Source organism: Prorops nasuta, unplaced genomic scaffold (genome assembly GCF_024137725.1).
Source record: "Prorops nasuta isolate Cenicafe-Biocafe unplaced genomic scaffold, Cenicafe_Pnas_1.2 PNAS00007, whole genome shotgun sequence".
NCBI classification, from domain to species: Eukaryota; Metazoa; Arthropoda; class Insecta; order Hymenoptera; family Bethylidae; genus Prorops; species Prorops nasuta.
In genome coordinates, this window is record NW_027116804.1 from 6,775,260 (window position 1) to 6,790,009 (window position 14,750).

Consider the following 14,750-nt stretch of genomic DNA (forward strand, 5'->3'; position numbering starts at 1 on the left):
TGTGTAAATATTCGATTGACTTTGGAAAACCGAATAACATTGGCTCACTACTGGGCTTCTCGTCGAATCGCGTGATCGAGCCGAACGCCCAGGCTGAATCCGACGATACCGTGGACATTGTGAAAACAAACATTCTACGCAACGAGTTGAACATTGCGGGTGGTGCGTACACCAACGGTAGACCCCGACACATTATTCACGAGTTCTTTTCCAGCGTACCACCGGGCTATAAAATCTCGGAGGTACCTAAAACCGTCATTTATCTACCGGTCATCGTCAGAGTAATCGACCGTCTCACGTTACGTATCCTCGATCAGGACGATCGTCTCGTAGACTTTGGACGTGAAGAAATTACCATATGATTACATATTAAGAAATGTTAATTTACAAAAGTAACGAGGATTATAAAGCGGTGAAACTGGATGAACCGTTCGCTAGTCGTTCGTCCTACGTGGAGTCGAATACACCGGCTCGGAGTGAAAATCTCGACAAGAGAATCTTATTGCTAACGAGAAGAAATATAGAATTTTTACAATCATTGGGATTCACCATGAAGAGATTGGGCGAAGGTACATAGTGGAACAATAGCAGATCCCTTGAACGTCACCGCACCGCTGACCTACGACAATCGCATCACCAAAATGGAGGTGCATGCCTACAATCCGTATGCGAACGCCTCGTTGGCGAACAGCGACGAGATTCGCATTCCCATACAGCAGCAAGATTTGATACTCCTACTATGCGAGAGTTATCTCTACGTCGAGGGCCAGCTGGTGGAGGGCACGCGTGACGCGAGCGCCAACAACGAGGATATAGTTACGCTCGACTGCAATTCCGCGGCTTTTCTCTTCGACGAGATCCGTTATAAATTGAACGGTATCGAGATCGATCGATGCAGAAACGTCGGTATTACCAGCACTCTGAAGAATCTCGTTTCCCTGAGCACCGAGGAGAGCGCCAGTCTACGTCATTCCGGATGGTTCGTCGCAACGGCCAAAGACCGGCTGAAAAAGGAGGCGGCTGTTAAGAATTTCAGCTTTTGCATGCCCCTGAAAATGCTGCTGGGATTCTGCGAGGATTATCGGCGAGTCGTCGTTAACGCGCGTCACGAACTCGTTCTCATTCGCACGCGCGACGATACAAACGCCATTTACTCATCGGTGAAAATCACCGATTCGTCGATCAAGCTGCTACGAGTGCAATGGAGAATACCCCATGTGACCCTGAACGAAATTTCGAAACTCCAATTTCTCAGTATCGTCGAGCAGGACAAGAGTCTGTCACTCGCTTTTCGCGCCTGGGAATTTTACGAGTATCCGCTTCTGCCCAAGTCGCAGCGACACACGTGGTCCGTGAAAGCGTCCACGCAATTGGAGAAGCCGCGATACGTCATTCTGGCGTTCAGAACGAACAAGAAGAGTAATCAGCACGAGGATGTGCTCAAATTCAATCATTGCAAAGTACTCGATGTCAAACTCTATCTGAATTCCGAATCTTATCCGTACGATCGTCTCGACACTGATTTCACGAAATCCCGCTACTCCGTCCTCTACGACATGTATGTAAAGTTTTTCACCTCTTATTACGCTGGTGAGAAATTCGGGAGACCCATGCTCGACTATACGGACTTTTTGACGTACGGGCCGCTCTTCGTCATCGACTGCTCGCATTAGAACGAGTCCATAAAAACCGGCACGGTCGACGTCAAACTCGAGATCGAGTGTATGGAAATCATTCCGGATAATACTACAGCCTATTGTTTAATCATACACGATAAAATTGTACAATATAATCCTCTTATGAATATTGTTAAAAATCTAAGTTAATAAAAATTATTGTTAGAAATATAAGTTTATAAAAAAAAATAAAATACTTGTTTAAAGTTCTTAATGTTTTATTCCTAAATTCTACATTACGGGAGATGAGACGTGGGGAATAAATAAATAAATATAAGCAGCAATTAAGTTTTATTTCTTAAACAAACAATTTTTAATTTTTATTCTTAAATTCTACATTGTGGTATTTACCACCTTTATATATCATTATTAAATTATTTGCTACCGCAGCGTTTTGCAGCTGCTTCAATTCCTCCAAGTCATCTGCCAGTTTTGCCATTCTTCCAGGCAAGAATAGCCATTCATCACTTGCCAATTTTACAATTATTTTCACCCCATATTTTGTTTTAATTTTCTCAACTTCTAAAATTTCATAATTTTGATCCTCCTTTAAACTATCTAATTTAACAAATTGTTTAGGTATTGTGTTTCCCAGATTATTAACTTTTGTAAAATTCATTTTTCTTTTATTGATCTCTCTATAAAAAAAAATGATTAGCCTTATTAGAGTTAAAAAAATCTTTTTTTTTTTAAATGCATTCACTAATCAAATGAAAAAAAATGTTTCCTTACCTTTATTTTGTATTATATAAAAACAAAAGAAGTTTTTTTTCTAACACACTTAATCTCTTTCTTTTCTTCGATACGTCTGACACTACTGCTATGCAGAATACGTCTGACCCTACTGGATCTGCTTTGCAGAATAAGTTTTACAGACTGAAGCTTTTCCTTCTTCTTCTTCTGCTGTTAACTTGACTTCTTTGCAAACGATATTATCGTATGTTAAGCGTATTTAATTTCAATGTTTTGGAAGGGGTAATTTTCTTTTCTTTCTTGCGATGCATTTCCATTGTGAGTGATCTATAGGTTTATAACACAATAGAATGAAATATCTATACGGGGATTATTCAGAGGGTATAGTGTATCCTTTTTGATTAAGAAAAAATGTACTCCTAAGTATTATCAAATGTAACTTTATATTTAACAAATGAACGACAAAGACTTTCTCTCGACGAGATTTCTTCAGAGGCTTCATTCAGTCCTCGAATATTCATCAGTGCGGATATTACAATTGTAAATTAAAAAAAAAATGGAAAGTGAACGGTGTTTAGTGACAATAAATCCAGTAGAGGAGGAGGATGAAAATCCAGCAGAATCGATGTCTGATTACATTAAGAGAATTAACGATTCTAATAATCGTTATTTCGAAGAATATAAAGCTATGCTTCAACATAATATGCTCATGAAATGTAAGTGCTTATTTTATTTTCTTTTAAAAGAAAAAACCCAACCATCCATACAGATTGTTTATGTCGTAATACATGACATAATTATAATGTCAATAAATAGAATCATGAAAGAATTTTACGACACACATATTTTTGAAAACTGTTAACAATCCCACTATTTGACCAATTGTTTTTTATTCAAAACGAAGAATAACGAAAAAAAAATTTAATTTTTTTCTTTTTATTTTTTACCAGCCATTGATTTAGAGGAGGAAGAAGAGGAGAGAGAGGAAAAAGAAGAAGAGGAAAGGGAGGAGGAGGAGGAGGGGGAGGAGGAAGAAGAAGAGGAGGTGATTTTTGTAAGTATACTTGCTTTGTAAAAAAAAAAATAACAAAATGTTTTCAAATATGTCCCAGGTGGAAAATAGTAGCACACAAACGGAGCCTATTTTCGCAAGAACAGAGGATACGCAAATGGAGCCTGAGATAGATGTAACACCACATTATTGGTGTACTAATTGTAAAAAGTATGGTCACCTACACATTAACTGTCCACTTCCAGAGTGGTGTTCAATCTGCAAAACATACATTCATCATACTATAGAATGTATGAAAAACTTTTAAAAAATAAGCATTGTAAATAAAACCAATAAATTTGTGTTTCAATAAAGAGAGTTTTTCCCTTACCGTATTCAAAGAATAAAAAACCCTACATTAGCATTATGAAACACTCTATACCTAGTAAGATAATATAAGCTCTCTCTCTCTCTCTCTCTCTCTCTCTCTCTAAGGCGTCCACTGCTTAACGTAAGAGGGGGGGGAGGTCACATGTGTACCCCACACCAAAAGAGTTTAACGTGGGTGACACACACACACACACACACACACACAATGCGCACAACCGCACGAGGAGAGGGGGCACTTCCCCTACACCCGCGGGACCCCGACCCCCTCGCCCAACGGTCTCAGCCGAGGAGTGGGACAATTCCCCTACTTCCCCTACCCCCGCGTAACCCCGACCCCCTCGCCACCCGGTCCCAGAATCCTTCTAGCCACACTACTCACACCCCTCTCTCAACCATTTTCTTAGCATTTTCCTCAATTCCTTCTTGCTCTCCCTACACTCCTCATCCCACAACCCTTTCTTTCTTCCTTCCCTTCCTTTCTCTTCTCTTCTTGCTTCCTCTACCACCTTTTTTATCTCTTCTTGCATCCTTTTCCATCTCTCCCCTATCTTCTCATTCCTTTCTTCCTTCCATTCTACCATTCTCTTCTTATATTTCTCTCTCATTCCTTCTCCCCATCCTCTCGTTGCCTTTACACCCTCTTTCCTTCGCACCTCCCTCCTCCTCTCTTTTAGACTCACTATCAGTGGTAAGTGATCTGATTCTGTCCTTATTTCAACCTCCATTCTTTTTATTCCCAACCTTGTTCTTCTGTCTCCCACTACATAATCTATCACCGATCTTCCCATGTGCCCCACATAAGTAAATTCTCCTTCCCTATCTCCCTGCACCCTTCCATTGATTATCCCCATTCCCATCTCGCCCAACATATTTAACATTCTCCTCTCTTCCGCGTTGACCACCTTGTCCCTTGACTTCCTTTCTTCCTCCTCATCATTCTCCTCCCACTCCGCTATTTCGCCCGTCCTCGCGTTCCAGTCTCCTCCTATCAAGCACCTTTTTCCTTGGTCCCTCTCCATCACTCTTCTTATTCCATTCTCCTTACCTCTTATCCCATCTCCTACGTACACCGCCACTATCCTCCATTCCTCTCCTCCTATATCTACTTCTATTTCCATAATTCCTTCCTCTTCACCTCCTTCTCCCCTCTTTCTTCCTTTCATCTCTTTCCTCACCCCCATCACTATTCCGCCTTTCGCTCTTCCTTTCCTTCCCTCCTTCTTTGCCCATTGCGTCCACCAATTATAACCTTTTGGCACCTTCCTCCTAATTCTTTCCCAGCTCTTTTCCTCTATCCACATTTCTACCAGGCATACTACGTCTCCTCTTTTTATTCTCCTCCAGAAGTCCTCTTCCTTGTTCCCTAATCCTGCCACATTCCAGAATATCACTTCTATTTCCTTTTTTCCTCTCTCCACCGTCCCTCTTTTAAATCCTTCCTCAGGTTTCTTCCCTCCGTCCTCTCCTTCTCCATCTATATCCCCTCTTCCACGCTTTTCTCTTTCTTCCCATTCTTGACATTGTCTCTCCTCTACCTTCCTCCTATCCTCCCAAAATCCTCCTCATTTACTTCTTCCGTCTTTAGCCTCTTCCCTTCCCTATTCCAGAGACCTCCCTTCTCTTCATTCCATTTCCACTCTCCATTCTCTATCCACACCACCATGTATCCCACATTCACATTCTCCCCCTTTCCTCTTTTCCTCCTCTGCCACCCTCCTTATTCTCAACATCACCCTTCTCTCTTCCCATGTTAAATCCTCCTCCATCCTCTCCCTCCTTCCTCTCAGCTCCTTTTTCCCCTCCATTACCTTTCTCTTCACCTCCTTATTCTTCATCTTCACCTCCACCCCCTTTCTTCCTCCTTTTCCTACACCTCCTATCCTTCTCACCCCTTGAACCGCATCCTTCACTCCTATTATTCTCAATATTTTCTCCACCTCCTTCCTTATTTCCTCCTCTCCTTCTTTTACCTTTCCCATTCTAACCTTCTTATTCACCTTTCTATCCCTCCCTTCTCACCTTCCCCTTCGTCTCTTTGTTTTTCCTTTCCCTCCTTCTCCCTCTCTTTCTCCCTGTCTCCTTCTCTTCTCTCCATTTCCTCCATTCTTCCTTCCAGGCTCTTTATTTCCTCCTTCCACTCCTTCCTATCTTTTTCTATCTCCTCCTTTACCTTCTCTATTATCTCCCTCTTCCCTTCTTCCCATCCATCCATCCTCACCTTTATCCCTTCCAATGCCTTCATTATCCTTTCCATTGTATCCTCCTCTCTTTTCTCTGGCGTCCTCATCACCTTCGCCGTCTTCGAGAACACCCAACTTTCCTCCTCTTTTTCTCCCCCTTCCTCCTCCCTTTCCTTCCTTTTTCCTTTCATTAGCTCCTCCACACTTCCAACACTTCCACTCCTCATCCTCCCCATTCCACCTCCCCAACCACTTAACTTTCCAAATTTTAACTTTTCTACCCCCTTTACCCCTCTAGCTTCCTGACTTCCCTCCCTGGAACTTATTTTCCTTTCATCCATTTCTCTTCTTACTTTCTGCATTCCCTACTTTATTTATCCTCCCTACCTTACCGACCTTATCTCTCTTTCCTCCCACACGATGTCACTACTCTCCTCTCTACTTTCTTTTCTGTCGCGCCTGCTTTTCCCGCTCTCTTCGCCTAACCTCAAAATTACCCTCTTTCCTCGCCTTTTCCCACTTCCTCCTATATCCCCGCTTTACTCCCTTATATCTCCTTTCCTCCCTTTCTATTCCCTATATCTATTTCTCTATTTCTTTTCTTTTTCACCCTTCCACCAACCTTTTAATCCCTAATTATCCTTGTGCCACTTTCACCATGTACCACTCCACTGTACACCGGAAACGGAAGTCCAGATGATATCTTTATTTAAAAATATTATGAGCATCATGTTTCTCTGATTTTAACCTATAATAAAGAGCAAATATACACAAAGAAATTTATCTTTATATTAATAATTTGTATAATTTTAATTTAATATATAATAATACTCATCTGAAATATAATATTTTATTTAAGGTAATTCAATGTTTAAAAATTCTACAGTTGCTCTACGTACATCACTTTTACTTTTATTCATTACTTTCACTATTATTTTGTTTACTGGTATCTGGTGCTTCCTTTTTGACGTTTCATATAGTTTGATCAACTTTTCAATAAAGTATAGATAGCCGCCACTTTCATACAATTATCTAGTGTGATGCTACTAGCTATCCTGAGGGATAGCGTAGTGTAACATCTCTCTCTTCCTCTGGGATCATATACTATGGCAACCAGCCGGATCTCAACGAAATAGTGGGGGTAACTAAGTCATGCGCCTTAGTTCAGCGCGCACCCCCCACTCCAAGGGTCAGAGGTTCCAGCTCTAGGTTAAGGATACGTAGGAATTAAGATTTGGCATTCGATTCATTCTAATTACTTCTTTGAACCAAGTTACACGGTTTTTCAAATCGATTTGTACTAATTCCTTTTGTATTACTTGTATCCATTATTCTAATTTACATTTACATCATTATTTTACCTAATTGTAATCATAGTCTTTATTATAATTATATTATTTGCTAATTTTCCAAAGTGAAATCAGTATTTTTGCATTTTCCACCCTCATCATAACCCAAGAAGTCACCTCTCCACGAAAACAAGTATAAATCTCAGCATTTGTTTCATACGAACGATTGAATCGCGACCGGTCCCGGGTAGACTAGTCGAAACGTATAGTGCCCGAAACGGATAATTCACGAACAACCCGATTTTATATAGTAAAATCAGTCCTTGCGAATCGGGACGTTACAGTAGAAGGGGAGGGAGGAGTGATCCCTCACCGATCGCGTTCGCGTCCCAATAGACGGCTTCCTACAAGAACCGGGCGCCTTCGATGTAATATTAATAATACCCGAATATTTATTTATACAGAGGGGGTTCTAACCCTCGTACGTGAATATAAGGGAGGGGTGCTAACACAATGATTTCTCAACTTCCGTTAAACTCTCTATATTATAAATTCCGTGCTCAATACAATACCCGGTTCTCCTTACACGGTATAATTGTGTTACGCGAGGTCCTAAGTATGGACGCGGCCTAAGTGGTGCGAACGCGGCTGAAGCCCCGATGACGTAGTAAGTAACCTCGCGCTCGAGCCACTAGTCGGCGTTCGCGGTGGTCCCCACCGAGTCGCGCGGTACTCGCGCGCCACCGGCAGATTCCTAAGCTAACTACTACGCGACGCTACGCGGATAAGTCCCTATCCCCACGCATGCGCATCAGTCGACGGTTATTCGCACTTAATCCGTTCCCGCCTACTCAAGCAAAACAACGACCCGGATTGTTTACGTTTAAGATTCTAAGGTCGCGAGTCCTCACGATGATTATACTAAGTCCGCGGCCTTGAACCGACTCACGGGAACGATCCTGTCAACCGTCAAACTAACAACTACTCGAGGTAATCGCGAACACTTGTACTAATTCGCGCGTCTACACAATATGACGTTCGTTACAGGTCCGACGGAATGACCACTCCGCTAGGTTGCCCGTTTACCCGTGACAGGTGAGCAGGGCCAGCGGTTCCCTATAAAACCGTTCGGTGCTACGAGCCCTAAAGCCCTAGCACACCCCGGGACGTCACTGGACTTTAACACTAAACGAATAATCACCCTTACTTCTGCTTTCAAGGGCTGGCTCTCTTCTCTATCTGTCTCGTCTCTCTCTCGCTCTTTCCTCTCTCTCTCTCTCTCTCCTCGCTCTCGTCTCTCTCTATTTCTCGCCCTTGACAATGGCCCGAAGGGCTGGTAGGCTCCGCTGTCCGGTATGGATTGGCGGCAGGGTGGCAGTCGTCGCACTTAATCGCACGTTTTCTTTTTATTCACGTATGCGGCGGCTGCTGCTCTGTCGCAGAATCAGTATCGGCGGCGGGGAAAATCCTGGGCACTATGTGTCACCTTTGACATCTAAACTACTTGTGTCGGGACAGTCCGCGGAAGCAGGTAAGGCCCTGCGCCTGTCCCTCCGCTGCCCCGCTACACCCATCGCGCGACACTAGGAAGCGGACAAGTTATCGATCCCTGATCAATAACTCATCGGTTGATAACTTCCAAGTTCGCATACAACCCGCCTATCTAACGCTTGAGATTAGCCAAGCGCTAGATGGCAGCTATTGTAACGCTGCGAGAACGCAACGTTAAACTAGATAGTCGCACGCTCTTTAGAAAAATATTAGGACCAATGGGCCCCTACCGTATAACTGCATTTGCGTATGAAGAAATATAATCACGTTTCATTATTCCTCTTATGTTTTAATCAATATCATATACATATACAGCAATTAATGACAAATTTAAATTATGTAAGATCTATTCATTACTACAACCTTATATCGTCTTTAAAATTAGCCATCAAAACTTTTCGCATTTTAAAATGTTTTATCTGCATACCTTTAAGCAAATATGTGACTGCTTAGCCTTTTTCCCACTATTCTGGATGCTTCTTATTCTTTTTTCTGATATAACCTGTAAATAAGACAAAATTATACTATAAACAATGCTAATTAAGAGAAAATTTGTATAAATTAAAATTAGATACGTATTATACAATATAATTTTCTTTCAATTATTGCTTTGCTACTTAAAGCTCAAGTCATACATAATAGTTCCCAGATTTACTATTTAAATATACATATACACAAGTTAATGAAAAATTGAAATGATGAAAGAAGATCAATTTATTAACACAGCTTTCTAACCTTAATTAAATTAATCATAAAATATCTTTGTATGAAAATAAATTTTGTCTGCGTACCTGTCCATATAAATATGCACCAGTGTATCTCCCATTGCACTAGCTGCAACTTGCTTTTTTCAGGAATAACCTACTAACAAAACAATATAATATTTTAATGATATTGGACAGAAAAACTAGGTAAATTTAAATTGAATACTAAACAATACATTTTACCTTTTATTTTATGATTTGCTTGTTGTAGCTCGTCTCAATACTTTGCGTCATCTTATAAGGACAGTTTGGGTATGATTGCATTTATTACCTAAGAATACCCAGATTGACTGTTAAAACTGTAACGTTGCGTTCTCGCAACGTTACTATAGCTGCCATCTAGCGCTTTGCTAATCTCAAACGCTAGATAGGCGGGTCGCGTACGAACTAGGGAGTTATCAACCGATAAGTATTGATCTAGGATCGATAACTTGTCGGCTCCCTAGTGCCGCGCGATGGGTGTAGCGGGGCAGCGGCGGGACAGGCGCAGGGCCTTACCTGCTTCCGCGGACTGCCCCGACACACGTAGTTTAGATGTCAAAGGTGACACATAGAGTTAGAGAGTGCCCCGCCGCCGGTATAGTGCGACCCCACTGACAGCCGCCACGCCAAAGCTAGAAAAAGGAAAGGTGCAGCGACTGCCAGGGAGCCGCGAACCCATATTGGACAACGGGACACCCAAGCCCTTCGGGCCAGCCACCAAGGGAGAGAGCGAGAAAGGGAGAGAGAGAGAGGAAAGAAGAGAGGAAAGGAGAGAGAGAGAGAACCAGAGAGGGGGACGATATAGAGAGAGAGAAAAGCGGGAAAGAAGAGAGCCAGCCCTAGAAAGCTGAAGTAAGGGTGATTATTCGTCTTGTATTATAGTCCTGTGACGTCCCGGGGTGTGCTAGGGCTTTAGGGCTCGTAGCACCGAACGGTTTTATAGGGAACCGCTGGCCCGGCTCACCTGTCAAGGGTAAGCGGGCAACTTAGCGGAGTGGTCATTCCGTCGGACCTGTACATCGCGTCAGTGTGTGTGAAAGCGCGACTTAGTAAAAGTGTTCGCGATTACATCGACTCCGCGTGAGTTTGACCGTTGACAGGGACGTTCCCTTCAGTCTTTTCAAGGCCGCGGACTTTGTATAGTTATCGTGAGGACTCGCGACCTTAGGCGTCTGATAGTAAACAATCCGGGTCGTTGTGGTGTTTAAGCGCGGGAACGGAGCGAGTGCGGGTAACCGTCGCGGGACGCGCACGCGCGGAAGGAGGGACTTATCCGCGTAGCGTCGAGTAGTAGTTAGCCTAGGGATCCGCCGGTGGCGCGCGAGTACCGCGCGACTCGGTGGGGCCGCCGCGAACGCCAACTAGTGGCTCGAGCGCGAGGCTAGCTAGTACGTCATCGGGACTTCAGCCGCGTTCGCACCACTTAGGCCGAGTCCACACGCAGGACCCAGCGTAACTCCCCACTACCGTGTAACGCGAAACGGATCTTATATTGATTATTGATATTATAATAAAGAGAGTTTTACCGAAATTAGCGAGTTATTATATTAGCACCCCATCCCCTATAGCCGCGTACGAGGGTTAGAACCCCCTCTGTATAAATAAATATTCGGGTATTATCAAAAGTACATCGAAGGCGCCCGGGTCTAGTAGGAAGTCGCCTATTGGGACGCGAACGCGATCGGTGAGGGATCACTCCTCCCTCCCCTTCTATACTATCCCCAAGGATAGCCAGTAGCGTCACAAAACATACATATAAATCAATTCATAACAAATTCAAATGATGAAAGAAGGTCATTTATTAACACAACCTTTTTGACATCATTTAAATTTATCACAAAAAGTCTGTATGTTAATAAGTCTTGACTGCGTAGCTTTACTTAATAAAGTGCTGTAATCCTTTTGTCATCAATAATTACAATTTCTTGATTCCTCAATTTACTTTATAAATTCCTTATTTTGTATCATTCCTTTATTTACATTGGCCTGTAAAAAATATAAAGGAACACAAAGTAACATTGCTTTAATACTTTTTTAACCAAAAAATAATACTTATCCGATCAATGGCTGGAGCAGTGTATGTAAATTGTAAAATAAATATGATTCAGGATAACCACAAAATTTGCTGTATATTAAATCACGTGTCAAACACACTTGCGGCACAGACACATCAATGTGTGTATTACAATGTGGGCGTGTTCTGAAATTACCGGCCAGCTGCTGGAAATAAAAAGAAAGTTGGCAGCAGTACAAAAGTATTCATCGTCGAGAAGTTAGTATTACTGAGAATGCTGGAGATCCGTTTTCTTAAGTTCCAGCAGCCGCAGTTACGTCTTCAATGACCTGGTTATTTGAATTGTTGGTCTTTTGAGTTTGACAGCTAACACATTTGATACATCTATCCAGAGACTTATTTACTGACTGTCATTTAAATGCGAAATATATTATATTATTTGTAATTTACCTTAATTATTATTAATATCTCAAAAGACTTGAGCTAAACTATAGTATACCGGATGATTATTGAATTTACTCAGCTAAGGTAAAGTATATATAACTCAATAAACTGCTTCAAATGAATATAGATAGAATTAATAGTTTATTTACTTATTCTTATTTCAGGTCAAGCTTATATTCAAACACATCAAGTACATTGTTCAGTCTCCCTATCCAGATGTACTTTTAAGGTTATTAAAAGACCCTGTTACTCAAGAATGCAGATTAAGGAAGATTGTAGATGAAACAGAAAAGGGGGGATGATGTTATATCCACTCATCATAAACATAAACATTTTCAAGTAAGTACATTGTAAATAACAGTTGTTTAATTAAAACAAAGCTATATATAAGGCATTATTTCATTGTTTACAGTTTGGTGCCATATGCTCTAACCGTTCCTGGAAAAATGCAAGCACCTGAAGGTACTACTGAAGTTACAGAGGAATTAGTTACAGTTCCAGAAGATATTACTACTTTTTGTGACAAAATAGGTAAAAAAAATGAGGACGAAGAAGAAAATGCGGAAATCAAGACTGCTAGTTTTGAAATAAATCAAGAGAAAATTGACGTATTCCAAAAGAGGGATGTATAGAATTGGAGCATCCTATAGAAGCAGAGCATGATTTTCGAAATGATACTGTTAATCCTCACATCAACATTGATTTAAATCATCAACAGTTTTAAGGCCTTATCAGGAGAAAAGTTTGAGGAAGATGTTTGACAATGGTCTAGTAAGATCTGGTGTAAAAGTGTTGCCATGTGGCGATTGAAAATGTTCAGTAGGATTCATAGCTTGTTGTACAGTATGAAAAAGAGCTTTGGTTTTATGCAACTCTGGAGTATTGGTTGAGCGGTGGAGACAGCAATTTGAAATGTGGTTAACTGCTGATGACTCATTAATATGTTGGTTTACTAGCAAAGTAAAATATAAGTCAATGGTCTATGGTATTTTAGTTACAGCATTCCATGATCACACATACACAAAAATGTTTTTGGGAGGCTGAACAAACAATGAAATGGTTGCAGAAACAACAATGGGATATTATGGTCTTCGATGAAGTGCATACGATTCCTGTAAAAATGTTCCATTGAGTACTAAAAATTGTCCAATCCCATTCTTAATTAGGTTTGATGGCTACATTATTAAAAGAACGTGATAAAAATGTGGATCTTAACTTTCTAATCAGACCTAAACTTTATGAAGCTAATTGGTTGGAATTACAAAAAAGAGGTTTCATTGCAAGGGTACAGTGTGCAGAAGTTTGGTGCCCTATGACACTCGAATTTTAGAGTGAGTATCTGAATAAAGGAAAAATGAGCAAAATGCTATTGCACTATGTATAGAATCCAAATAAATTTCGTTACTGCCAATATTTGATACGATATCATGAAAGAAGGGGAGATATATCAATTGTTTTTTTCTGAGAATGTCTTTGCCTTAAAGCATTATGCAATAAAACTAAATAAACCTTATAATTATGGTCCTACAAGTCAAAGTGAAAGAATACAAATTTTACAAAATTATAAATTTAATACTAAAGATAATAGTATATTTTTAAGTAAAGTAGTAGTTACGTCATTTTATGTACCAGAAGCCAATGTTCTTATACTAATATCATATTATGGTGAATCCTAAAGATAAGAAGCACAGCGTTTGGGAAGAATTTTGCGAGCTAAGAAAGGTTGGTTTTAGGTTGGTAAAATAAGTTAGGAAATTAAAAAATCCTTATTTTTGTTTCGTCATATAGGAGCAATTGCTGCAGAATACAATGCATTCTTTTTAAAATTGGTATCGTACGATACTATGGAAATGAATTTTTCTCTGGTATTGATTTTCATTACGAAGTTTTTAAGATAGTTTTGCCCGGAAAAAAGTGTTTTTAATTATAATGAAATTTTAGGAGCTAAATTCTATCTATAAGACTAGAGAGGAATAAAATCATTTACTACAGCAAGTGTTATCAGCAAGTGACAATGACGCCGACGAAGGAAGAATACCTGGAGAATGGCCCAGATCGGTATAATAAATGAAATAATAATATTCATTTATTTATATTTTAATATACGATATTTACTTCAAACGTTACATTACCGTTTATTTATTTTAAATCATATGAAAAGCTGGTAATATGAAATCAAATTCCGGAGCTAATAATGCCGTCTATTTTGAATATAAAAAATCTGGTAGCTCTTCAACAACGAACAAGCAAGCACTTTTTAAAAAGTTCAGAGCATAAATTCTACATTAACGCAAGCCAGCATTAAATTATTTCTACTGAGGTAAAGTTTAGATTCGAATGTAAAAAATTCATAGATAGAAATACACTATTGATATTTTGTAATATTCTGTTATTTTTCGATATTTTTGGTAAGTTATGAAAACCTCAATATTAAAATAAAACTTTGTATGATTATTTCTTGTTTCATTGAACAAGGATTTTAAATTTCAAGTATTTCCTCCAATTATACCAACACAGTAACGTTAAGGTAATGGATAGTTCTGATAGTCTAATTAATATATAATGGATTAATGCCACCAACAATATCTTATGATAAATTTAATTATTCTTAACGGACATTTTTCGTAGTATGCAGTATGCCCTCAGTATGTGTATACAATAGAGCACAATAGAGATTCACACTTTTACTTTATTGTTACTGTGTTTATGTGCAAACGACATGGAGGTACAAAGACCTAAAGAGAGCCATTGCATTAATATCTTTTTATTTATTCTG

The 14,750-nt window shown here is 40.1% G+C and overlaps 2 protein-coding genes and 1 pseudogene across 2 annotated transcripts; 1 reads left to right on the plus strand and 2 right to left on the minus strand.

Moving 5' to 3' along the window:
• Positions 1-4,121: 4,121 nt before the first annotated feature.
• LOC136775010 (golgin subfamily A member 6-like protein 25) lies at positions 4,122-5,729 on the minus strand. Its single transcript, XM_066729487.1, has 2 exons — positions 5,408-5,729; positions 4,122-5,308 (listed from the first exon to the last, which is right to left on the minus strand). The coding sequence occupies exons 1-2, from the start codon at positions 5,727-5,729 to the stop codon at positions 4,122-4,124; spliced, it is 1,509 nt and encodes a 502-aa protein (XP_066585584.1).
• Positions 5,730-5,743: 14 nt separating this feature from the next.
• LOC136775011 (cilia- and flagella-associated protein 251-like) lies at positions 5,744-6,292 on the minus strand. Its single transcript, XM_066729488.1, has one exon. The coding sequence runs from the start codon at positions 6,290-6,292 to the stop codon at positions 5,744-5,746; it is 549 nt and encodes a 182-aa protein (XP_066585585.1).
• A 5,983-nt stretch (positions 6,293-12,275) lies between these two features.
• LOC136775012 (general transcription and DNA repair factor IIH helicase/translocase subunit XPB-like) lies at positions 12,276-13,951 on the plus strand (annotated as a pseudogene).
• Positions 13,952-14,750: the final 799 nt, after the last annotated feature.

Bases quoted from the DNA above. Each gene is read 5' to 3' on its own strand.
- LOC136775010 (XM_066729487.1), bottom strand. From the start codon at position 5,729: ATGGGAAAGGTAAAAGAAGGAGAGGAGGAAATAAGGAAGGAGGTGGAG. The intron at 5,309-5,407 runs GTGTGGATAGAG...GTAAATGAGGAG, and splicing joins TGAATGTGGGATACATGGTG to GATTTTGGGAGGATAGGAGG.
- LOC136775011 (XM_066729488.1), bottom strand. From the start codon at position 6,292: ATGCAGAAAGTAAGAAGAGAAATGGATGAAAGGAAAATAAGTTCCAGG.